General features: G+C 62.1%; 3 protein-coding genes across 4 annotated transcripts in view; all 3 read left to right on the top strand.

Moving 5' to 3' along the window:
• The window catches only part of LOC130022085 (cytochrome b-c1 complex subunit 10), a 320,448-nt gene that overhangs the window by 12,076 nt on the left and 283,150 nt on the right, over positions 1 to 25,222 (top strand). The gene's annotated exons all lie outside the window — the stretch shown is intronic.
• MBD3 (methyl-CpG binding domain protein 3) lies at positions 1,256 to 7,823 on the top strand. 2 transcript variants are annotated; one of them, XM_056112810.1, is made up of 6 exons: positions 1,256 to 1,573; positions 5,113 to 5,272; positions 5,392 to 5,529; positions 6,471 to 6,561; positions 6,661 to 6,838; positions 6,972 to 7,823. In XM_056112810.1, exons 1-6 carry the CDS (start codon positions 1,464 to 1,466, stop codon positions 7,165 to 7,167), a joined length of 873 nt encoding a protein of 290 aa, XP_055968785.1. In that variant the 5' UTR covers positions 1,256 to 1,463; the 3' UTR covers positions 7,168 to 7,823. The 2 variants fall into 2 exon arrangements, with proteins under 2 accessions (XP_055968785.1, XP_055968786.1); XM_056112811.1 differs by having other exon boundaries at positions 1,262 to 1,477.
• MEX3D (mex-3 RNA binding family member D) lies at positions 17,461 to 23,954 on the top strand. Its single transcript, XM_056112992.1, is given in 4 exon segments — positions 17,461 to 18,063; positions 22,481 to 23,139; positions 23,141 to 23,725; positions 23,796 to 23,954. Coding segments are annotated over 4 exon segments (1,989 nt in total). The 5' UTR covers positions 17,461 to 17,477.

Below are 25,222 nucleotides of genomic sequence, written 5' to 3'. Positions count from 1 at the left end.
AAACAGTGCTTGGGGCAGAGAGAACAGAAGATTAGTGCTTAATCCCCGAGACAGCCAGGAGCAAGCCTTGAGCACCACTGGATGTGACCCAAATGATTAAAAAAAAAAAAGTGGTATTTAACTGCGGGGTGGGGGGTGTGGCTACATTTAGGGCTAGTTCAGGGATCATTCCTGGCCGTGCTCAGGGGACTATTAGGTGCTTGGGGATAGAAACCAGGTCAGCTGTGAGCAAGGTAAGCACCCTATCTTCTGTACTATGTCCCTGACCCATTTACTTTTTAAATTTATTTTATTTGGGGGAGGGTCTCACACCCAGTGATGCTCAGGACTTACTCCTGGCTCTGTGCTCAGGGATCACTCCTGCAGGCTCAGGGGACTCTATGGGGTGCCAAAGATGGAACCTGCGTCAGCCGCGTGCAAGGCAAGCATCCTCCCCACTGTACTATTCGTTTTGGTACCAATTTAATTTTATTAATATCTTTGAACCACACCTGGGAGTACTCAGGGTGCCAAATATCCAACCGAGGTCGGACAAAGTGAGGCTGTGCCTTACCTCGGTACCATTCTCTAGTTCCTTATTTATCTGATTTTGGGGTTACAACCGGCGGATGCTCAGTTACTCCTGGGTCTGCACTCAGAACTATTCTTGACGGTTCCGAGAAACTGAATGGATCGGCTGAGTTCAAGGCAACCGCTCTACCCGCTGTACTACTACCTCTCCAGCCCCTATTTTAAAGAGCTGTTTTGATTTTTTTTGGATGAAGGGGGCCTTCCCCGGCGGTGCCAGGGAGCCCTTTGGGGTGCCAAGGATCAAGGCAAGCACCCTATCGGCAGTACAATCGCTCCAGCCCCAACAGCCGTTTCAGTTACTAGGAAAGGATCCCCCACCCCCACCCCACTTCATCCCCAAGCACAGGGCTGGGAGTAGCCTTTGGGCACCAGGTGTGACCTACTCGCCCTCCAAATAAATAAACTAAATCCAAAGGCTTCTGCCGGAGAGCAGGCAGCGAAGACAGGCGCCTCTGCGCCTGGAAGCTCAGATACCCCTTTCGGTGGAAGCAGCCCTGGACTCCGGCGGGCCCGGGAGGGAAGCGGGTTCGCGGGCACACGTGGAAGCTCCGAGCCTCCAGCGCGCAGGCGCGAGCCCGGCCCCCCGCCCCCGACCCGCATCCTGATTGGCTGAGGCGGGCGGGGGCGTGGCGTGCGCGGCGCCTGCGCAGCCCGGGGCCCCGCGCGCGGGCGGGTGGGCGGAGCGGGCCCCCCGAGCGGGGGCTGGCGAGCGCGGGGAGGGGGCCGAGAGGGCGGCAAAGCCGGCGCGCGCCCGGCTGGGGGCGGAGGGCGGGGGCCCGGGGGCCGGAACAGCCGCGGCGAGTGGCGGCGGCGGCGGCGGAGGCAGCGGCGGCGGCGAGCGGGGGTCCGCGCGGCGGCGGCGGCGGCGGCGGCGGGCCGAGGAGCCGGGCGCGATGGAGCGGAAGAGGTGGGAGTGCCCGGCGCTCCCGCAGGGCTGGGAGAGGGAAGAAGTGCCCAGAAGGTCGGGGCTGTCGGCCGGCCACAGGGATGTCTTTTACTATAGGTGAATGAGCGTGCCGGCCGGGCAGGGCCCCCAACGGGCGCCTCCCAGCGGCCTCCGCGGCGGCCGGGGCGCCCCGAGCCGGACCGCGGCCTGGGCGCCTGCGCCGTGCGTGCGCGCCTCCGCCGCGTGCGTGCGCGCCTCCGCCGGGGCCCGTGCGCGCGACGGCCTTTCCTCCCCCCCCCTCCGCGCGCGCACGAGCTGGCGGGGCCGCGTGGAGCCTCGACGGGGCCCACCCGCGGGGGGCGGCCTTTGTTGGGCCTCGGGCGCCCAAGCCCCGGCCCGTCGCTGCTGGGAGGCGGGGGGTGGGGGGGAGTGGAGTGGCGGGAGAACCGGGGGAGGCGAGCCCGGGGATTTTGGACTTTGAGGGGAAGCGGTCGCATGGTCGTGCAAGTGCACAGGCTTTTGCTGCAGCTTGGGGGGCGCTTCCCGGGCGGCCCCCGGCCCTTGGCTTAGGGTGGGTGCGTGCTGAGTTTTCCTTTCCCCCCCCAGCCCCGTGTGGGTCCTGCCCGTTGTTTCCCACGCGCGGGGCGCTCATGGGCACCCCTCCCCGAGGTTGCACGGAGGGACTCTCCTTGGCCCGGGAAACGGGGGCCGGGACACCCCCTCCGAGCAACAAAGAAGTCCCCGCTGCTCGCCTTGGGCTTCGCCTCCCGCCCCGTGGTGTTGCTTTGGAGCCGCAGCTGTCCCCCCCTGAACCCCCACCCCGGCCTCTTGTTCCCCGGGACACCTGCCATCTCTAGAATGTTGGTGGTGCTTGTGAGGGCTGGAACGACGCCCTCCTAACCAGTGCGTGGGCCCCCACCACCTGGCCAGCTCTTTTATTTTATTTTTTTTTTATTCTCTTTGGTTTTGTTGGCGCGGTGCTCAGAGCTGACTCCAGGCTCCGCGCTCAGGGAATGTCTCTTGGGGGGGAAGGGCTGGGTAGACCCTGGGGGGTGCAGGGCCAGCGCCCTCCCCGCTGTGCCATCGCTGGGGGCTTTGTTTTAGAAGCAAGTGGGGTTTGGCTGCTGTGTCGGTCACTTGTGGGTGCTGGCATTGGGACCATGGAGAGGAGGGGCCCCAGGGTCTGCAGCTCCAGGTGTGGGGGCTTACCTGGTCCAGAGAGGGCAGCACGGGGGTCTCTTGTTTTCGTTTCTGGGACCATACCAGGCGTGCTCAGGGCTGTCTCCTCGCTCCATGCTGAGGAATTGCTCCTGTGGGCTCCGGGGACCCTATGGAATGCTGGGGATTGAACCTGGCTTAGCTGTATATGCAAGGCAAGTGCCCTACCAGCTGTCCCCCCAGTAGGTCCCCCAAATTCCCCCAGTTTTACAGCCTGGCTGGGAAGAGAGCTCAGGTACAGCCAGAGCCTTCTGCTGGAGGGCTCGGTTAGATACTTGTGCTGCTTGAAAACAAAATTGTCCAAAACGGCCCGAGAGAAGGTACAGTGGGGAGCTCGCTTGCCATACACACGGCTGACCTGGGCTCCATCCTGGGTGCCCCATATTTGCTCTGCCCCCAGACCACCAGGAGTGATTTTTTTGGGGGAGGGGTCATACCCAGCAATGCACAGGGGTTACTCGGCGGTGCTTGGGGGACCATATGGAATGCTGGGAATCAAACCCGGGTCGTCTGTGAACAAGGCAAACCCTTTTCCCACTCTGCTATCGCTCCAGCCCCCCAGAAATGACTTTTTTTTTTGTTATTTTTATTAGTGAGACACCATGAGGTACAGTTGCAGACTTAACAAATTTTTGTGCTTGGGTTTCAGTTATACAATGATCAAATACCCATCCCTCCACCAGTGCCCATTTCCCACCACCACAGATCCCAGTATCCCTCCCACCCCTCATCCCCCCTGCCTCTGGCAGGGCATTCCCCAGGAATGACTCTTGAGTCTAAGCCAGGAGTAACTCCTGAGCATCACCAGGTGTGGCCGCAAAATCCAAATCCCCCAAACTCCCCGTGGCTTCCCTTCTCCTGTGGCCCAGCGCCCTGTAGTTCTGTTGATTTTTGTCTAGTCCCAACCATGGTTGAGGAGCCTGGGGGCCCCCTGCCTCCCTCCCACTGTGGACTGCCGAATCCCTCGGGCCGTGGGTTCTTCTTCATGCAAGAATCTTCCTGGGAACCTGAGAGATCAGGTGGGTTAAAACACTTGACTTGGGGCTGGAGCGATAGCACAGCAAGGAGGGCAATAGCCTTGCATGAATGCTGACCCGAGTTCGATTCCCAGCATCCCATAAGGTCCCCTGAGCACTGCCAGGAGTAATTCCTGAGTGCATGAGCCAGGAGGCACCCCTGTGCATCGCTGGGTGTGACCCAAAAAGCCAAAAAAAAAAGACACTTGTCTTGTTTGAACCCGACCCTGGATCAATCCCTCTCGCTCTGCCATACGTCGGAGCAGTGCATGGAGTGACCCCAAGCATTAGCCCGCTACTCACCCTCCCAAAACCTTTGGGGCTGAAGCGACAGTGCAGTGGGTAGGATGCTTGCCTTGTATGCTGCCAGCCAGGGTTCAATCCCCTACGGTCCCCTGAGCACCTCTAGGTGTGGCTCGCCCCCAGTAAACCAAAACAAAAAGAATCACCCCACCCCATCCCTGCCATGGGTGGGTACACATGCGTTGCGTGTGGGAACCCTAGTCAGACCATATGGGCCCCTAACTCTGCCGGGTGTAGCCTCCGCATGCATCTGGATTAGTTATTTCAGGAAACCCACCAAATTGACCCCCTTCTGTGCCTTTCCCTATCCATTCCAGAACATTCCAACAGGCCAACCCTCCCAAGTAAGCCCTGTCTGCAGCGGCACCCCCTCCCTGTGTCCCTTGCCCCCCCTTTCCATGTTTCCAACCCTGGGATTCCCCCTCCCCCGCCTGTGAGCCTTTGGGGGTCTAATTCTCTGCCTGAGCTGCCTGGGCACTACGGGGGTCCTGGACGAGGGGACACGCGTGTAGAGCATGAGAGACTGGGGGGGGTGTCAGAGGGTACATCCATGGTTTGGCTGGAGTACCACTTGCTCCTGGGTTCTGGCCACTTCACTGGGGGCTGGTGCGGGGGTCTTGTGCAGGGGGACCAGCGAGGGGCCCATGTCTGGGTCTGTCTCTGGGTCAGCTGTGTGGGTTCCTGGCCAGATTTCTGGTTTTATTTTTTTATTTGTTGGTTGTGCGCATGGCTGGGATGCTCAGGACCAGGGATGGACCCGAGGCTCCAGCCCCTTGGGCCTGGTCCCTTATAAAGTTGTTTGTTTTTTTGAGCCATTCCTGGCAGGGCTCGGAGGACCCCTGTGGGCTGCTGGGGGATCGAATCTGGGTCAGCCGCATGCGAGGCCATCGCCTTCCCCCACTGCCCTGATGCCCCCAGCAAGCCGGGACCCCCAGACATCCAGGTCCCCGGATGTCCCTGCGTGCCGTCGCCCCGGGGCCGCTGGGGGGTGGGGGGGCGGTTGGACCCATGGGCACTTGGCTCGTTCCCAACATTCCCTCCGGCAGAGGGGCGGCGGGGCAGGCCCGTGGGCGGGGGCGGGTCCGGGTCCTGCTGGCCACTGACCCGCTGTCTGTGCAGCCCCAGCGGGAAGAAGTTCCGGAGCAAACCGCAGCTGGCGCGCTACCTGGGGGGCTCCATGGACCTGAGCACCTTCGACTTCCGCACGGGGAAGATGCTAATGAGCAAAGTGAACAAGAGCCGACAGCGCGTGCGCTACGACTCCTCCAACCAGCTCAAGGTGGGCGCCCGCGCCCCGCCCCCCACCCTGCGCGTGCCCGCAGGGCCCTTTGCTCTGCCGCCGCCTCGGGGCGCCCGCCAGTCGGGGCGCTCTCGGGACCCACCCTCGTGTCTCCGCAGGGCAAGCCCGACCTAAACACGGCGCTGCCCGTCCGGCAGACGGCGTCTATCTTCAAGCAGCCGGTGACCAAGATCACCAACCACCCCAGCAACAAGGTGAAGAGCGACCCCCAGAAAGCCGTGGAGCAGCCTCGGCAGGTGAGCTCGCCCGCGTGTCTGGGTGGGTCTCGGGGCTCTGCCCCCACCTCACGAGCACCTGAAGCCTGGGCTTGTTTTCTGGCGTTTATTTGGGGGGTTGTCCAGTTTGGGCGGGCACACCTGGCTGTGATTGGGAGTGACCCCTGGTGCAGTGAGGTGCTGGTGTCCGTCCCCAGAGCTCCCACGAGCTGTGCTGGGATGGTGTGTGCAGGGGCCGGTATTCGTGAAGTGGGTTGTAGCCAGGGGACCCCACGGGCCAGCGGGCACTGAGGCCAGGGCTCCCCCCCCAGCAGCCGGTCGTTACCTCAAGTTCCAGGCCTTCTTGGAGTGCTGGAGCCTGGAGTGGGGGACTTAGCAGTAGCACCCTGGATTCCTCCCGGCTGCACAGAATGACCCCCAGCAGTGCTGGCTCTGGGCCCGGTCTAGTTCCAGCTCACCACAGGGCAAGTGCCTGCCTGTGTCTCTCCTCACTACTGTGTTCGGGCGTCCTCATTTCAGCCTCTGAGCAGTGCTCGGTCCCTGGCATCGACCCAGGCTAACTTGTGCAGGGGCTCACCCCGACGCTCAAGCCCCTGGGCCCTCTGGGCCCCTGGCCCCCGCAGGGGGGCTGCCCTCAGAGCCATGGACTGGGGGCACCCGCAGCCCTCCTGTTCCTGCCCCTGTCAGGGCTGAAGTCATTTGCCCTCCTTTGGGGGAAGTGCATGTGGGGGGTCCCTCGATAGGACAGTAGGGAGGGCACTTGGCTCCGCACGCAAGGACCCAGATTTGATCCCCTGCGTCTCCTAGGGACCCTGAGCTCCTCCAGGACTAAGTCCTGAGCACTCCTCGGCGGCGTGGTCCCCAGAGCAATGAAAGGAGGCTCTGGGGACTCCATTGGGAAGCAAGCCAGGCTTCTCACTGGCCTCACGTGTCTGCCTGTCTGTCCCTCTGTCCATCTGCAGCTCTTCTGGGAGAAGAAGCTGAGTGGCCTCAACGCCTTTGACATCGCCGAGGAGCTGGTGCAGACCATGGACCTCCCCAAGGGCCTGCAGGGTGAGTGCCGCGGCCGGGGGAGGGGCGGTGGGGCGGTGGGGCTGCGGGGGCGGGGAGCTGCGCCCAGCTGACGCCCCCCCCCACCCTCCTTGCCCGCAGGGGTGGGCCCGGGCTGCACGGACGAGACGCTGCTGTCGGCCATCGCCAGCGCCCTGCACACCAGCACGGCGCCCATCACCGGGCAGCTGTCGGCCGCCGTGGAGAAGAACCCGGGCGTGTGGCTGAACACGGCGCAGCCGCTCTGCAAGGCCTTCATGGTGACCGACGAGGACATCAGGTCCGGGCGGTGGGGGTGGCGGGGGCGCTGGGGGGGTGGCAGGGGCGTTGGGGGGTGGCGGGGGCGTTGGGGGGGGGTGGCGGGGGCGTTGGGGGGGCGGTCCCTGACCCCCGACCCCCCTGGGCGCCCGCAGGAAGCAGGAGGAGCTGGTGCAGCAGGTGCGGAAGCGGCTGGAGGAGGCGCTCATGGCCGACATGCTGGCACACGTGCAGGAGCTGGCACGCGACGGGGACGCGCCCCTCGGCCAGGCGCCCGCCGACGAGGAGGACGACGACGACGACGAGGACGACGACGAGCCCGACCAGGACCCGGACCTGGAGCGTGTCTAGAGCCGGGCTGACCGCGGGCGCCTGGGACCTGGCCCCGTGGGCGCCCCCTCTCCGGCCGGGCGTCCGCCTGGCCCCGGGCACCGGCCCTGGACTCCTGGGGGGTCGACCGTGGGGGCCGAGGAACAGTTGGACGCGGGTCGGACGCGAGCAGGCCTCCAGGCCCTGCGCACCCGCCTGGCGCCCCCATCCACCAAGGGCCTCCCCCTCCCCCCGGACCTGCCGTGGACAGCAGCTCAGCCCGGGGTTCTGGAAGCTTCGACCGCGATGGGGCAGGGGACCGTCTCAGAGCTGCGCCTGCCCGTGGTCGCCATATCCCTGGGGCCGGCAAGAGGCTGCCCGCCTCGCTGTGGGGGTCTGTGGCACTGAGGCAGTGGGGGAAGGGGCCTCTGCACGCCACACCCCCGGCCGGCTCTGTCCCCCACCCCTACCCCCGCACGCCCGGACACTCGGCCCTGCGCCCAGGGCTGTTGGGAAGGTGCTGGGGGGCTTTGGTGCCCCCCCCACCCCGACCCCCGTCCCCATCCCCAAGTCCTGTCCAAGCACAAATTCACGAAGGCCACCACGTGCGGCCCCAGCACCCCAGCCGGGGCTGGAGCCCTCGGGGGACCCTCTGCTCAGCAGTGAATAAAGCCATCTGGGTGTGTGGTCTGTTGTAATGGGGCTCCCCGAGTCTTGTCGGCGGGAACTGCGCCTTGAGCTTACCCTGCAGGGGTGTGTCTGGGAGGGTCCCGAGTTTACTGCGCCAGGGGGAGATTGCTGCTTTAGGAGGGGTGAGGGTGCAGACCCCCCAGTGACACCCCCCCTCGTAATGCAGGGGTGACTCCCAGGCCTGTGCCAGTGTGGGGGGGCGGTTAGGGTCCATGGACGGGTGGGATAATGGGACCCTCGGGGCACAGGTGCCTAGGGGTCTCCCTCTGACCAGTACTCACCTGCGTACCCTCCGTGGACTCGCCCTGGCAGTGGGCCCACCCCAGAGCGAGTGGGTGTGGGAGAGTCCCGTAGTGGCATGGGTCAGCCCATTTGGGTGGGGTCTCAGGTATTTGAGGGGTCATCCCCGGAACTTGAGACCTACAAGTTCTTCTCTGGTTGTTCCAAATGACAAACTTCTAATTCTGGGCCCAGGCACCCCGAGGTTCTGCATTGCACCCAGGAGGCAGGGGGGAGGCGGTCTGTGACCCCATACTGCCCATTTCAGCTTCCCTGGGTTGCAGAATGAAGCAAGGGTTACTAGCAGCCATGCCAAAGTTCCAGGACGTTATATGGACTGGCACTACCAGGGCGATGGGGGGGCAGACACCCCATTTAAACACTGAGGTGGGGCTGGAGTGCTAGCAGCAGCTAGTAGGTTGTTGGCCTTCCACGTGGGCAACCCAGGTTCAATTCCCAGCATCCCATGTGGTCCCCTGAGCACCACCAGGAGTAATTCCTGAGTGTACGACTCCTGGGTAACCCCCTTCGCATCGCTGAGTGTGACCCAGAAGGGAAAAAAAATTGAGATCATGGAGTGGGTATGACTTTGACACACAGCAACCCCAGTCCCACCCACCCCCAGTATTATTTGGTCCCTGAACCCCACAGTGTGAGCCAATCCCTTTTTAGCTTTGAAAAACATGGCCAAGGGAACTCAAGCCAGAAAACACTAATTCGTTTCCTCTCTGGTGCCAGGAATTGAACCCAGGTCTCCAAGTCATGAGCTTTACTGCTGAGCTGCTTCCTACCCGGTCTGTGTGGCTGTTTGGGGATTGTGTGCGTGGGGGGGGACAATTCTACAGACAGCAGAGAATGCTCAGCCCCTGGTGGTAACACAGTCTTTGGGCCCCCAAGGGAACCAACTGTCAGTAGAGGAATCGCACCCTTCCTAAGGCAGCCGGGGACCCAGCTCCCACACAAACCTTCCACCCACACTATCTCGGGGTCTCTCCATGGTTCTCACAGACTGGCTTGTGGGTACCACCTCGTTGGTCATGCCCCATGACCCCGTGAGCCAATGCATACCTGCCAACCCTCCAGCCCTGCTGCCCCAGAGAACCCTGATTATGCGTCTGCTGCAGCAAATACACCGTAAAAGTGGATATTTTAGGGGAAGGTTCACGATAAAGGAGTTTTATTGGGATGGAGCCACACCTAGCTGTGCCTGGGGGCCATAGCTGCTGGGGATCAAACCCAGGGCGCCGGGCGCCGTGTGCACAGCCAACCCTGCCCTCTGAACCATCACCCCATCACTGCAGCCCTCTGAACTTTGCAGAGAGGGAGGAGGGGACTCCCAGATGCAAAAGGGCTAAAGGACCCCCCCAGAGCCCCACCCCACCTTCTCTAGCTAAGCCTTGGCACTTGGCAGTGAAGTGAATCCTGACGCCTGGAGGGCTTGTATATTGCATGTAAATTTCACATATGCAGCCAAACAAGCCAGTGGGGGGTTCCACATTGCAGAGAACTCGCACAGCAAAACAAACCCGAAATTGACCATCTTGAGAGGTGATTTGAAAAGAGGAAACAGAACTGTTCAGGAAAGGGAGTTGGTGGTTTGAGACTTTTTCCTTGACCGAGTTTGTTGGTTTGAGGTGTCAGCAAGGGGGGGGTCCGGATAACACCCCGTCCGGAAGACACCGGCGTGCAAGGGGCCGGTTCCCCTTCAAGTGACCTCCCGGGGGCTGGTTCCCAGGCTGGGGAACATCTGCTGGGGGCCCTGCCTCCAAGCCCTTGGCACCCCCAAGTTCTTTCTTTTCCCTCAAAAGAAATAGGGAGCCCGGGCTGGAGCGGTAGCACAGCTGGTAGGGCGTTTGCCTTGCAGGAGGTGGACCCAGGTTCGATTCCCAGCATCCCATATGGTCCCAGTGCTGGTTTCAGCCCAGACACGGCCAAGCATAACCACGTGTGATTCAAAACCAAAGAAAAAGTGACCCACATTCCACAATCTCCAGCTGGCCTCCACTGGCCTCTACTGCTTGGCATCAGCCTCACCCAGGTATCAATGTGTTGAAAACTTCAGGCCACACCTCGGGGTGCTCCGGAAGTACTCCTGGCTCTGCACTCAAGGATCAATCCCGGCCGTGCTCTGGGACTCCATGTGGGCCATGCTCCGCCACTCCATGTGGATCGAACCTGGGCGGGCCGTGTGCAACCTGAGCGTCTTACCTACTGGCCTCATATCTCTGGCCCCATAAATAGTTAACTGTCCAAGTCTTTCTCAGGGGGGCTCACAGAACCAGGGGACGCGTGTTGCATGTATGAGGCTCTGGGCTTGGGCTCTTTTTCATAAAAAATTTTCAGAAATAGGATGTTCTAATTTTATGAAAGGAACTAGCAAGTATTTAGATATTCCTCAAACCCATGCCTTCCTACCACCTCTTTTCTGAGTCCCAGAAAAAGACCTAAGAAGAGTCATTCTCCGGCCGGAGCTTCGACAGTACAGTGGGGAGGGTGTTTGCCTTTCACGGAGCCCACCTGGGTCCAATCCCATAGTTTCCCCTGAGCATCGCCAGGTGTGACCCAAAAAGCCAAAATGAAACCAAAAGAAAGAAATAAAAGACTTCACGATTTGGGGGAAGGAAAAGGAAAAGTGACCCAGAATCTGCTTTCCGAGGCACCCCTGTTCAACTTTTTTTTTGGGGGGGGTGTGCTTGGAGAATCTCTCCCCCACAGTAACCAGGACGTGATGCTGGGGATGGAACCAAGTCAGCTGCATATAAACTTTTTTGTTTGTTTGGGGACCACCCGCTACTATGCTCAGGGGTTATTCCTGGCTCTGCACTCAGGAATTGCTCCTGGAGGTGCTGGGGGACCCTATGGGAGGCCGGGGATCGAACCGCGGTCAGCCGTGGGCAAGGCCAACCCCCTCCTGGCTGTACTGTCACTCGGGCCCTCAAGTCAGAGACTCACTTCTATATGCTCTCCCTGTCCCCTCTCAAGATGCCACGGGGCACCTCGGCCAGTTCTACGACTCGGTGCTGATCCTTCCCAAAGAGCGTTCTGTGAGGCTGAAGCAATAATACAGCAGGTACGGCACTTCCCTTGCATGTGGGGGATCCAGGTTCGACCCCTGGCAAGCTGTCTGGTTGGGTCCCTGAGCCCCTCCAGGAGTGATTCCTGAGCACAGAGCCAGGAGTAAATCCTGAGCATCACCAGGTATGGCCCCCCAAACCCTCCCCGCTCAAATAAAAAGCATTTTGTTTTGTTCTATTTGCGTTACACCCGGCAGTGCTCAGGACTTACTCCTGGCTCTGTGCTCAGGGCTCACTCCGGGTGGGGCTCAGTGGACCACAGACGGTGCCTGGGATCGAACCAGGGTCAGCCACATGCAATCCAAGTACCTTCGCCCAGCCTCTCTCCCTGGCCCTTCACGCTGTTAACCGATACACATTTCTCCCAGAACATTGTTTATAGCTTTAAAAGGTGCAGAGCAGGGGCCAGAGCTATATAGTACAGCGGGTAGGGCGTTTGCCTTGCACGCGGCCGACCTGGGTTCGATTCCCAGCATCCCATACAGTCCCCCTAGCACCACCAGGAGTAATTCCTGAGTACAGAGCCAGGAATAAGCCTTGAGCATCGCCAGGTATGACCCAAAACAAACAAAAACAAAAAACATCTTTAAAAAAGTTGTTTAGGGGCTGGAGTAATAGCACAGCGGGTAGGGCGTTGGCCTTGCACACGGCTGACCCAGGTTCGATTCCCAGCATCCCATATGGTCCCCCGAGTACTGCCAGGAGTAACCCCTGTGCATCACCTGGTGTGACCCAAACAGAAAAAAAAAAAAGTTGTTTAGTCTTGCAAACCACCGGACCCAAAAGGAGAGAGAGAGAACAAGGGGGAATGCCCTGCCACAGAGGCAGGGTGGGATGGGGAGGATGGGGGGTGGGAGGGATGCTGGGACCCGTGGTGGTGGAGGATGGGCGCTGGTGGAGGGATGGGTACTTGATCATTGTATAACTGAAACCCAAGCACAAAAATTTGTAAGTCTACAACTGTACCTCATGGTGTTTCACTAATAAAAAAAAAAGAATTAAAAAAGTTGTTTAGGTGGGGCTGGAGCAATAGCACAGCGGTTAGGGCACTTGCCTTGCACGCAGCCGACCCGGGTTCGATTCCCAGCATCCTATATGGTTCCCCGAGCACTGCCAGGAGTGATTCCTGAGTGCAAAGCCAGGAGTAACCCCTGAGCATCACCTGGTGTGACCCAAAAAGAAAAAAAGAATTGTTTAGGGCAAGGGCAATGTTAGGGCATTTGCCTTGCATGCAGCCAACCAGGGTCAATCCCTGGCATCCCATATCCCATTCAGCACAACCAGGAATAATTCCTGAGTGTGAAGCCAGAAATAATCCCTGATCTATCACCAGGTGTCCCCCCCCCCGCCAAAAAAAAAAAAGGATAAAAAAATAAGTTATTTAAATTCGATGATTTTTTTCACACTGAAGTTGCTGAATACAAGGACACAGAAGATGCCCGTGGGCCAATCTGCCACTCTGTCACCAACCACAACCATGACAATGTCACAGTCGCCATCAGATCCATTCATGGGTTGAAATCAGCATTTCTCAAAGCATTTCACAGGGCATGCATAGGTCCCCTCCATACTCCAAGTGTGTATGTGTATGTGTGTAGTGGACACACAGATGAGCATTCAGGGGGGTGGAGTGACAGTACAGAAGAGACACACTTGCCACGCACGTGGCCGATAAGGATATGATCCCTGGTAGCACATCCGGCCCCCTGAGCTCATCAGAGCACTGAGCCAGGAGTCAGCCCTGAGCACTGGTGTGACCCAAAAAAATCACACACAGGGGCTGGAGTGATAGCACAGCGGGTAGGGCGTTTGCCTTGCACGTGGCCAACCCAGGTTCGATTCCCAGCATCCCATATGATCCCCTGAGCACCGCCCAGGGGTGATTCCTGAGCACAGAGCCAGGAGTAACCCCTGTGCATTGCCGGGTGTGATCCAAAAAGCAAAAAAAAAAAAAAAAAAAAAAAAACCACACACACAAAATGAAAAAGATTATGTTAATGAGAGGGCGCTAAGGCAGAAGTCAGCCAATCAGCAAGATGGGAGGGGCCATCAAGGGATGGGTGCTTGTCTTATTTTATTTTATTTTTTTTGCTTTTTTTTTTGGGGGGGGGTCATACCCAGAAATGCTCTGGGGTTGCTCCTGGCTCTGCACTCAAGAATTGCTCCTGGCGGTTCGTGGGGGATCATATGGGATGCCAAGGATCGAACCCGGGTCGGCTGCGTGCAAAGCAAATGCCCTCCCCGCTGTACTATTGCTCAGGCCTCCAGGTGCTTGTCTTGCACTAGATTGCCCTGGGATGTATCTCCAGCGTCCTGTAAGTTCCCTGGAGCACCTCCAGGAGAGATTCTTGTGCCCAGAGGCAGAAGGAAGCCCTGGGTGTAGCCCCAAAACAAAACAAAAAAAAGGTAGCAAAAAGGTTGAGAACTGGATGTCCCGGCCAGGAGACTTCCTGAGATGCAGTTACAGAGCACAAGTCTTGCCGAGGGCCTGGCTCTGGGTTTGATCCCAAACAGCCAAAAAAGGGGGAAAATCAGACGTTTAGGGTTGTTCTGGATGGTGAGGTAGTATGGGCTGCCCATGTTCCTCCAGAAAATATAAATGGTGCGTGTATAAATTATGGGCTGGAGCGATGGCACAGCGGGTAGGGCGTTTGCCTTGCAAGCAGCCAACATGGCCGAGCCGGGTTCGATTCCTCCGCCCCTCTCAGAGAGCCCAGCAAGCTACCGAGAGTATCTCGCCCGCATGGCAGAGCCTGGCAAGCTACCCATGACGTACTCGATAGGCCAAACACAGTAACAAGTCTCACAATGTTACTGGGCCCACTCGAGCAAATTGGTGAACAATGGGAAGACAGTGTTATAAGTCATGCCTAGGGCCTGTGACCTCAAGTCCAGGCCCAGTGTCTTTTTTTTTTTGGCTTTTTGGGTCACACCCAGCGATGCACAGGGGTTACTCCTGGCTCTGCACTCAGGAATTACTCCTGGCGGTGCTCGGGGGACCCTATGGGATGCTGGGAATCGAACCCTGGTCGGACGCGTGCGAGGCAAACACCCTACCCGCTGTGCTATCGCTCCGCTCCAGCCCCCCAGTGTCTTAAGAGCGGGAAAACCAGACACCCATGGTGGTGACAGTCCAGACACGAAGGCTGCGATGGCAGAGAGGTTGCTGGGGAGGGCGGGGATGGGTGGCCACCATCAGACATGTTTGGAAGAAGGATGGACCCACTGGGGCATGTGGAGGGCCGGGCCTTGTCACCCCTAGACTCCAGGACTCAGTTCATTTCATCTTTTTATATTTTTGTTTTTTTTTTTCTTTTTTAGGGGTGGGGTCACACCCAGCAATGCTCAGCTCAGGGGTTAGTTACTCCTGGCTCTGCACTCAAGAATTACTCCTGGCAGGGGCTGGAGCAATATCACAGCGGGTAGGACGTTTGCCTTGCACACGGCCAACCCGGGTTTGATTCCCAGCATCCCATAGGGTCCCCTGAGTACCGCCAGGGGTAATTCCTGAGCGCAGAGCCAGGAGGAACCCCTGTGCATTGCCGGGTGTGACCCAAAAAGCAAAAAAAAAAAGAATTACTCCTGGCAGTAATTCTGCTTGGGGACCATATGGGGTGCCGGGAATCGAACCCAGGTCGGCCACGTGCAAGACAAACTCCCTACCCACTGTACCATCGCTCTGGCCCCATTTCATCTTTTTATAGTGGGGTGAGAGGCAGTTTCAAAAGGCAGTTTCAAATTCGAAGTGCTCAGGGGTTGCTCTTTTTTTTTTTTCTTTTTTTGGTCACATCCAGTGATGTTCAGGAAATATCCCTGCTCTGCACTCAGGAACTACTCCTAGTGGAGCCCAGAGGACCCTTTGGGATGCTGGAGATGGAACACAGGTAGGCCGGCCGTGTGCAAGGCAAATGCCCTCCCTGCTGTACTATCAGTTCAGCCCCATCGGGGGTGACTCCTTGGTGTAACCGGGTGCTCATGATCACCATGATCACGCTCGACTCGGTGCTCAGGGGTTACTCCTGACTTGGTGCTCCGGGATCACTCCTGGTGGAGCTCGGGAGACCCTTTGCTGGGGTGCTGGGGACTGAACTTAAGGAAAGCACCCTCGATGTACTAATTCTCCAGCCCAATTCATTTTTTTTTTTTTGGCTTTTGGGGTCACACCTGGCAATGCTCAGGAGTTACTCAGGGCTTTGCACTCAGGAATTAATCCTGGTAGTGCTTGGGGGACCCAATGGGATGCCATGGATTGAACAGGGGTCGCCCTCTTGCAAAGCAAGCGCCCTACCTACCTGCTTTGCTATCCCTGCCCCTCCAATTCATTGCGTTAAGTGATTATGTGTTAAGACGATGTAAACTCAATCCCAGGCAAAATATGGGGTTCCTGATCCGAGGGGGCCAGGGCTGCTGCTCAGGGCACCCCTCTAGAGCCCAGGACACCGCAGCTCTCAAGGCAGGCAGTTCTATGGTGGAGGTACCCGGGGCTCTAGGGTTTTCTACAGTTTCTGGTGCTGGAACTTCGTTTTGTTGTTTTGGTCAGTGCTGGGGATCAAACCCAGGGACCATGCCAGGTTGGCCATGTGCAAGGCCAGCACCCTACCTGCGGTGCTAGCTCTGTGGTCCCCCCTAGACCTGACCCCCAAGCACTACATAGGGTCTGGTGGGCATTACCAAAAGCAAAACAAAACAAAAGCAATCAACCCCTGGAACCCCTCTGAACTGGTCTCTGCGTTTGGGACCAACAGGTCCAACCAACTCATCTCAAGTGAACCCGTGAAGGTGGAAAGCGGCCAGGGGGGACTGTCCTCAAGGAAGTGGATAAACCCGAGCAAGTTGCAACCAAGGTCAGGGGTCAGCTGAAAGGCACAACTGCATCCCTTGCAAGGTCAGCGCAGGAGGTGGGGGCTTTGCAAACGACTCATAGGGCTACTGCACTGGCCGTGCATATGGAAACATCCCAGGCCATCCCTGGCATCAATGACTCAAGCCCCGTGCCTGGCTGGTTGTGCCCCCCAAAACCACCAAAAATATAGGTAAGGGCTTTACAGATGGGGGGGGGGCGTCAGAAACGGAAGTGAGGGGCGGAATGATAGTACAGCGGGGAGGCTGTTTGCTTTCCACGCTGCCGACCCCGGTTTCATCCCCGGCATCCCACAGGGTCCCCCACTCACCGTCAGGGAGTAATTTCTGAATGCAGAGCCAGGAGTAACCCCCGAGCATTGCCTGGCGTGGCACCCAAACCAAAAAGAGACAAGCAAAAGAAATGAAGTGAGTGGAATTGGGGTAGTGTAGAGTATTATTCTCAGCTACCCCCCTTACATCCGCGGTACCCCCGAACACGGGGAGCCAGGACTGAGCACCCGCAATGCGAGACCTGAGAGATAGTCCAGCGGGGAGGTCTCACGCCTTGCACGAGACTGATCAGGATCCCTGATCGCCAGCACCCGAAAGGGTCCCTGGAGCGCGCCGGGAGTGACCTGCCCAGGAGTCAGTTCCGCACACCCCCTGGTATGCCCCCCAAAACAAAAGAGGCGGAAGTAGAGGTGCAGGGGGTCCAGCCGTGGCCCCAAGTTGGGGAGGAAGAGTGTCAATTTGGTGACCGTCCTGGGGACCAAGGCTGGCCACCCGAGCCCCGGAAACTGGCTTCCCTGACAGTCGGCAGAGGAGCCGGGTCTGGGGCCGGGGGGGTGCGTCCCGCCGGCGGCCGATCTGGCTGGAGGAGTGCGGGGTGCGGCTGCAGGGGGCCCCCGCCGCACCCCTCCACCCTCCGGGAGCAAGCCGCAGTGGGGAGCGGGGTGCAGGGCGCTCGGCCCTGGCCCCGGAGGGGGCGAGGGGCCGCGCCTCCCGCCCGGGCATCTGCGCCCCGGAGCGCCGGCCACGCCCGCACGTGCCGCCGCGCCCCGCCCCGCCCCGCGCCGGCCCCACGTGACCGCGCCCCACCCCGCGCGCGCGTGCGCCCTGGCCCGACGCCCCATTGTTGGGCGCGCGCGCGTCACGGGGGCGGGGCCGGGGCGGGCCGGGGCGGGCCGGACGGAGCGCGGCGGGCGGGAGCGAGGCCAGGAGCGTCCGCGCCGCCGAGCCCCGCCGCCGCCGCCGCCGCCGCCGCCGCCCAGGAGCCAGGCAGAGTCGCCGGCCCGCGCCGGCCCCGCGGCCCCGAGCACCGCGCGCCCCGGCCGCCCGCCCGCCCGCCGCGCCCGCCGCCCGTCCCCGCCGCTGGATGCAGGCGGCCGGCGGCCGAGCTCGCAGACGCGGAGGGCGGCGGCGCGGGCGGCGGCGGCGGCGGCGCGGGCCCGAGCGCTAGTGCCCGCCATGCCCGGCTCCCTGGGCCGGCCCGACGGCGGGGACCGGAGCTCGGGCCCCCCGCGATCGCCGCCGCCGCCCGCGCCCCCGTGCGCGCCCGACAGCGCCCCGGAGGCCGCGCCCGACGACGACGCGGCCGCCGCGCTGCGCCTGGCGCTCGACCAGCTCTCGGCGCTGGGGCTGGGGGGCGCGGGGGACCCCGACGACGACGACGACGACGCCGAGGCGGCGGCGGCGGTGGCGGCGGCGGGCGGCGGCGTGGCGGGGGCGGAGGTCGGCGCGGCGGCCGCGCCCCCCGACGGGCCCGAGGCGGGGGCGCCCCTGAGCGCCGTGGCCGTGGCGGTGACCCCCGGGCCGCTGCCGCTGCTCGAGCCTGACCTGAGCCCCCCGCCGCCGCCGCCGCCGCCGCCCGCGCCCCGGCCGTCGCCCCCCGACGTGTTCGCGGGCTTCGCGCCCCACCCCGGCGCCCTGGGGGCCCCCGCGCTGCTGGCCGAGCCCATGAGCGTGATCGGCAGCCGCAAGAAGAGCGTGAACATGACCGAGTGCGTGCCGGTGCCCAGCTCCGAGCACGTCGCCGAGATCGTGGGGCGCCAGGGTGAGTGGCCGCCGTCGGGGCGCCGCCCCGTGGGGGCGGGGGTGCGTGCAGGGTGGGCTGGGGGTCCCGCGGTGCCGCAGCTGCGCGCCCGGCCCGGGAGCCGCCGCCCGTGCGCCTTTGTCTCGCCTCCGGTCAGCGGGAGAAAGTTGGGCACACCCGCGACCCTCCCCGCGGCGCTCGGGGGGGCCGCCGCCTTTGTCTGGGGCTCCGGGGACCTGGACCCCGGCCGCCCCCGCCCCGGCCAGCCAGCGGGGCTGCCGGGACCACCCCGAGGGGCTCTGGACACCCCCAGCCGGCGTGGGGCGGGGCACGCTGGGATTCGGGGCGCCGGTGCAGAGAGATGGGAGGGGAGGGGGCGTCCGGGGGGGTCTAGAAGTTCGGGGACCGAGGGGGTCCCCCTTTACTTGCCCGCATGAGGGCCCTGCTGGGGGGTGTGGCGGCCACTGGAGGAGAGAGGTTGCCCAGCCACCCCACCCTTCGCCCCCAGTCGGGGATGTGGGGGGCCTGTGTCAGGCCCCGCTGTTGGAACTGCCTCTGGGGGTTGGCATCCCCCCCCGCCGCCCGCGGGCAACCGAGCCGGACTGGGGGGGTCCCGGCAGAGGCGTTGTCGGGGTCCCTGTGGTAGCCCCCATTGTTCTCTTTGTTAGCAGAGCCAGCGAGAGTGACATCAGGCTGGCGGCCGTTCATTGGCCCCGCGGCGGCAGGGGGCGGGCGCTGGGCCGGGCCCAGCCCAGGACACGCCCATCTCCGCCCTCCAGCCGGAGTCCGCCAGGTCTAGAACTTGGGGAGGGGGGACCTGGAATGAGGGGCGGGGGGCGCATCCGGCTTCTGGAGCCTCAGTTAACGGGGGAGGGGCAAAGCTGGAGCACCTCCTGTCACTGTGGCCCCCTAGAATGACTCGGACCCCGCCCTCCCCTGGCCCCTGTTGGACCGAGAGGAGGCCCCGCCCCCTCCCCCCTCCCGTTAGGTTTGATCCCACCCTGTTCCCTCTCCCATCCCTGGGACTGGGGAGGGGGGGCTTACGACACAAGTCACACTCTGCTCTGAGCGTGAGGAAGGGAGTACGGGGTTTGGGGAAACTGAGGCAGGGCGGGGTCCACTTTACCACCTGGGGCCTTTTAGTGTGGGCTATGGACTCCCTATCCCACTGCTTTGGGTGATCGTGTGACCTCCGAGCCAGCGGGCGCCCCTGGGTGATGCAGAGGGTACCCCAACCTCGGGGCTGCTGCTCATTCTCTAAGCAGGTGGGGATCACCCCAGAGGTCCCCCAGGGGCACAGGAACCCCCCCCAAGACCCTCCCTGGCACCTCCCCAGTTCTCAGGTTGCTGGAGCTCCCCGCCGTGTGTCTCTTTGCTGGTACAGGGGTCAGTGCCTGAGCTTTACTGGCCTGTGTGCAGGGAGGGGGGTCCCCAAGGCTTCCCCTCACACCCCTTAAGCTGTCCCTCAGTCTCCAGGCTGAGGGGCTCCTCCCACCCATGCTTGCAGCCCCCAGAGTTCTCCCAGCCACAGCCCGGGAGCCCCCCCCCCCCCCAGAGCCCCCACGCCTCCATCTACCCCCGCCCAGCTTACACCTTCTGAAGCTGCTCCCCTTCCCCCAAAATGCAGTGGGGGACTGCCCCCCAGCTGGCCCCTGTGAAGGTCATTGTCCCAGGCCATGACCTTGCGCCTGATGGTGAGGCCGTGACCTGTCGGTGTGGATGGATGGGGGGGGAGGCACTTGGTCCTGGGAATTTTTACGCACTGGAGGGGCAGCAGGGTGCGAGCCTGGCCCAGGGGCAGGAGGGTGCCCTGGGTTGTGATGCCCAGAACCTCAGCGGGGGCCGTGAGGTCCTGGTGACCTCCGGACCGACGGGGGTGCGCCCCCCCCCCCCATGAGTAAAAGTGCGGGTCCTGAGCAGTACAACACCCGGGAGGGTGCTGGCCTTGCACCCTGGTTGCCCCCAAGAGCCTCAGACTCCCCACCGTGCCCAGGCACTGACCAGCCTGGGTTCATTCCCAGACCCAGTAGGGAGCTCCGAGCACCACGAAGAGCACAGAGCCAGGAGTCACCCCAGAGCATCTCAGGTGTGGCCTTTATTTTTTTCATTTTGGGTCACACCCGGCGATGCACAGGGGTTACTCCTGGCTCATGCACTCAGGAATCACTCCTGGCGGTGCTTGGGGGGACCCTATGGGATGCTGGGAATCGAACCCGGGTCGGCCGTGTGCAAGGCAAACGCCCCACCCCCTGTACTATCACTCCAGCCCCTCAGGTGTGGCCTTAAAAAAAAAAAGTTCCAGGAGGTTGCAGAGTCGCCCCAGGCCCCTGGGCCCTGCAGGGGCAGTTACGGCCTGATCTGGGACTGCCCCCAGGGTGGGGGCGCCTTGGGGTGCTGCAGGGGCTGTTGAGAAACCTGGTTTTCCTGTACCCACATGGGGGCATCCTGACCTGAGTGGATAGCTTTGCACCCACCCCGTCCCTGCAGGGGGCTGGGGGGGCTTCCACCCCACCCCACACTGTGGTGGGACCTGGGGTCACCGGAAGGGCAGAGCTGCTTTATTTTTTAATTTTTAATTTAATTTCTTTTTTCTTTTTGGGTCATATTCAGCAATCCTCAGGGGTTCCTCCTGGCTCTGTTCTTAGGAATTACTCCTGGCAAGTGCTCGGGGGACCATATGGGATGCTGGGGATTGAACCCGGGTCGGCCGCATGCAAGGCAAACGCCTTCCCCGCTGTGCTATCGCTCCCGCCCCTGTGGGTAGAGCTACTTTAAGCTCTGCTTTGGGGACTGCTCCATCTCCTGCACCTGCTCCCCCCAGCAAGGGTCCAGCCGGGAGCCCCATGTCCCCTCGGCAGCCTCAATCGAGCAAGCTGTCACCACCCAGGGTGGGATCTGGGCCATGGGGGGACACTGGTTGGTTGTCCCGAAGAGCCTCAGACTCCAGTCACCCGGGCATAGGACTCCCCGCTGTACCCAGGCACTGCACAAGCCAAGTCCCACGCCTGGCTGTGCTCAGGGATCACTCCTGCTGGGCTCAGGGGACCTTGTGGGATGCTGGGGATGGGACCAGACGCCCCCTCCCCACTGTCCTGTCTGCTCTGACCCCCACTCCCGAGCCTCCCCATGTGCCCAGCTGTGCCAGCCACTCTGTCCCCTGCTGTTAGGCCACCCCATCTGTCACCTACGGGGCAGGATGCGGTGCAGAGTGGTGTCCCGGCCCAGGCCCCCTGAGGGTTCGGGGGGCCATAGCCTGGCTCCTTTCACCAGCTCCCCTATGCCTGGCTTGGCGGCCTCACCCTGAGCAGGGACCCAGTGGGGTGTCCCCATGTGAAACCTTCACCCTGTGGATGGGTGGGACCTGGGTGTCACAGGGGAGGGACCTCAGGTTCAAGAGCGGGCTGCCAGCCTTTAGCCCTTTCTCCAGGGGTGTGAACTCCCCCACCCCCCAGAGTGTACCCCAGCCTCAGGATTCCAGAAGTGAGAAAGCTGTTTGGGTCCTGGCTGGTGCAGTCAGGGTGGACTTCCTGGAGGGAGGGAGCCCTCCGCTGCAACTTCCAGAGGGAAAGGGAAGTAGAGGAAGGGGGCGGACCCCAGTTCTGGCGGAATGTGGCACTGGAGGGTTCTAGAACATAGGGAGAAAGCAGCCCCTGGGCCAGAGCCATAGGATGGGGGGTGTAGGGTGTTTTGCCTTGCCTCAACCCCAGTTGGATCTCAGGTACCACACAGGGTCCCGAGCACCACCAGGAAGTAACCTCTGAGCATTGCTGGGTGTGGCCCCCCAGATAAAAACCCTGCCGGGCCACAGCACTCCACCCTGAGCCCAAGCCTGTAAGATCCCTCCTCTGGCTCTTGGGTGTGCAGCGAAGCTTCTGGAGAACCCCACACTTGACTTCCAAGCGCCTCTGGGGGGCGTGGTCAAACAGAGGCCCCGCCCCTACGGGGAGCTGGCATTGTGCAGGCGCGGCCCAGGGGTGGACATCCCAGTGGAGTGACCACAAGCCCTGGACCACCCTCCTATCCATGCCAGTGACAAAGCTAGGACCCTGTTTTTGCCAATTAGGTCCCCTTGTGTGGTTTGGGGGTGGGGAGGGCTCCCGAATTTCCCAAGGTGGTCACAATTCACCCCAACAGGGTCCTCAAAAAAATGGAAGCGGGGCCAGAGCCCTGGGATGTCCGGGCGGGCGCTTGCCTTGCACGCAGTCGACCCCAGTTCAATCCCCGACACCCCATAGGGTCCCCAGAGCGCACCAGGCGTGATCCCTGCGCAACGTCGGGTTTGGGCCCCACTCCCCCCCCCCCAAAAAAAAAGCGCAAACCCATTTTCACAGCCTCTCCCAGCCCAGGACCCCAGAGGAGAGACCGTGGCAAGGGCAGGGGTGTGCCTGAGATGAGACGGGGAGGGTCTCACCCTGCGCCCTCTCCCGCCCCACCCCAGGGTGCAAGATAAAAGCCCTGCGCGCCAAGACCAACACGTACATCAAGACGCCGGTGCGCGGCGAGGAGCCGGTGTTCATTGTGACCGGCCGGAAGGAGGACGTGGAGATGGCCAAGCGCGAGATCCTGTCGGCGGCCGAGCACTTCTCCGTGATCCGCGCCACGCGCAGCAAGGCCGGCGGGCTGCCCGGCGCGGCGCAGGGGCCCCCGAACCTGCCGGGCCAGACCACCATCCAGGTGCGCGTGCCCTACCGCGTGGTGGGGCTGGTGGTGGGGCCCAAGGGCGCCACCATCAAGCGCATCCAGCAGCGGACGCACACGTACATCGTGACGCCGGGCCGCGACAAGGAGCCCGTTTTCGCCGTCACCGGGATGCCCGAGAACGTGGACCGCGCGCGCGAGGAGATCGAGGCGCACATCACGCTGCGCACCGGCGCCTTCCCGGACGCGGGCCCCGACAGTGACTTCCACGCCAACGGCACCGACGTCTGCCTGGACATCCTGGGCGCCGCGGCCGCCGGGCTCTGGGCCAAGGCCCCCAACCCGGGCCGGCGACCCCCGGCGCCCACCAGCGGCCTCCGAGGGGACGGGGCCCTGGGCGCCCCGGGGGGGCCCGAGGCCTTCTACGCGGGCGGCCGCGCCGGGGTCCCGGTGCCCGACGCCGGCCCCCCCCAGCCCCTACAGCGGCTCGGGCAACGGGGGCTTCACCTTCGGCGGGGACGGCCCGGGGGCCCCCACGGGGCCGCCCCCCGCCGAGGACTGTGACTTCGGCTTCGACTTCCTGGCGCTGGACCTCACGGTGCCCGCCGCCACCACCATCTGGGCCCCCTTCGAGCGCACGGCGCCCCTGCCCGCCTTCAGCGGCTGCTCGACGGTCAACGGGGCCCCCCCGACGGCGCCGGCCGTCCCGGGCGCGCGGCGGAGCAGCGGGGGCGCCACCCCGCGCCACTCGCCCACGCTGCCCGAGCCCGGCCCGCTGGCCCTGGAGCTGCCCCTGGCGCGGCGTGGCGCCCCGGATCCGGTGGGCGCCCTGCCCTGGCGGCCCGCCCAGGCCTCGCTGACCACCTTCCCCGGCGGCGGCGGCGGCGGAGGCACCGGCTTCTCCGCAGCATCCACCACGTTGCCTAGCAACTCCGGGGCCGGCTCGTGCGCGGCGCCCCTGGACTCCATCACCGCCGCCGAGAGTGGCCGCAAGGCCCCGGGGGGTGGCGGCGGGGCCCGGGGCGGCGGTGGCTTCGTCCACGACGCCCTCCAGCCCCGCAGCCCCGCTCCCGCCCCCCGCCGCGGCCGCGGCCGCCGCCGCCCTGGCCCGGGAGTGCGTGGTGTGCGCCGAGGGCGAGGTGATGGCCGCGCTGGTCCCCTGCGGCCACAACCTCTTCTGCATGGACTGTGCGGTCCGCATCTGCGGCAAGAGCGAGCCACAGTGTCCGGCCTGCCGCACGCCGGCCACCCAGGCCATCCATATCTTTTCCTAGCGAGGTCACCACGTGGCCGTGGCCCACCCCACCCCCCCGAGGGGGAGGGGGGCGAGGACTTGGTGGGGGTGGGGGGGAGGAGGGGACACGCCGCGCGCGCGCTCCCCGCGGCCTTGGCCACTTCGACGACGACGACGGGGCGCGCGGGGTGGAGCGGGGAGGGGGGGGGCGGGCAGAGGGGCAGGTGGGAATTGGGGTGGGGGGGCTGCGGCTTGGCCCAAGTCCACAGACGGAAGAACTTTAACTCCCGTGCCAAGCGTGGAGACGACCCAGCGGCACCGCAGCTATTAAACGGCAGTATTGAGTCTATAGGTTCCAATAAACCACGAAGCAAAGACCCGTTTTGCACTTTTTTTTTTTTTTAATTTAAGACGTCAAGGTGGGGGGGGCCTCCGGCGCACCCCGGCCGTGACCTTGGTGCCTCCGCCTGGTTCCTTCACCCTTTTCCCTCCTCGCGGCCCTTGGGGACCTGCCTGGGGTGATCTTTGTAAGGAGAGAGACACCCCCTTAGCCGGGCGTCACCGCCTTGTTTTTTTTTTTTTCCCCCATTTTTGTACAAACGGAGCCACAGTGCTACTCCGAACTCAGTGCCCGCACCTTCCAGCTCTGGGACCGTTTTTACTCCCTTTGCGATGAACCCCAAAACCTTTTGTATATGCAGGTGCCGGTTAGAGGGGGGGGAGCAGGGAGGGGCCCAGGGGGCGGCAGTCCCCTGGAAATGTCTTGTGTTTCTGCAACCCCTTCAGATGTGGGTTTTTGGTGTTTTTTTTTTTTTCCGTTATTGGTTTTGTTTTGTTTTTTAATTTTTTACAATTTTTTTTTTTTTAGAAAAAAAAACGTTTACTTTTTACCTCTTGTGTATATGTAGGGAATTTATAGGGAAATATGTACTTTATGGAATAAAATTTTAAGAACTAAAATATATTTTATTTTAAATAAAGTAACGGACCTTTAATCTTACACAGCTAAAGTACTGATTATATATTTGCTGAACTGAATTAAGGGTTAAGAAAATTGTATCAAGAGTTTTATTTTTTTGACTTCAAAGCCCTTCTTAATAAAGTCTTTTTACTATGTGTGAGCCCTTGGCGTGGTCTGGGGTGGGTGGGGGTGCTCATCCAGGTCTCGACCCCCCACTTTCCAGTCGCAGACGTCGGGGCTCTGGGTACCCGTGTTCCTGGGTCTAGGCAAGAGTTGGATATTGGCCTGTTTGAGGAAGCCCATGGGGTGGGGCCCGATCCATAGCACAGCGGGGAGGGTGTTCGCCT

Source organism: Sorex fumeus, unplaced genomic scaffold, assembly GCF_029834395.1.
Source record: "Sorex fumeus unplaced genomic scaffold, SorFum_2.1 ptg000019l, whole genome shotgun sequence".
NCBI lineage: Eukaryota > Metazoa > Chordata > Mammalia > Eulipotyphla > Soricidae > Sorex > Sorex fumeus.
Note: the sequence above shows the minus strand (reverse complement) of the source record. Positions and strands in the feature narration are given on the sequence as shown.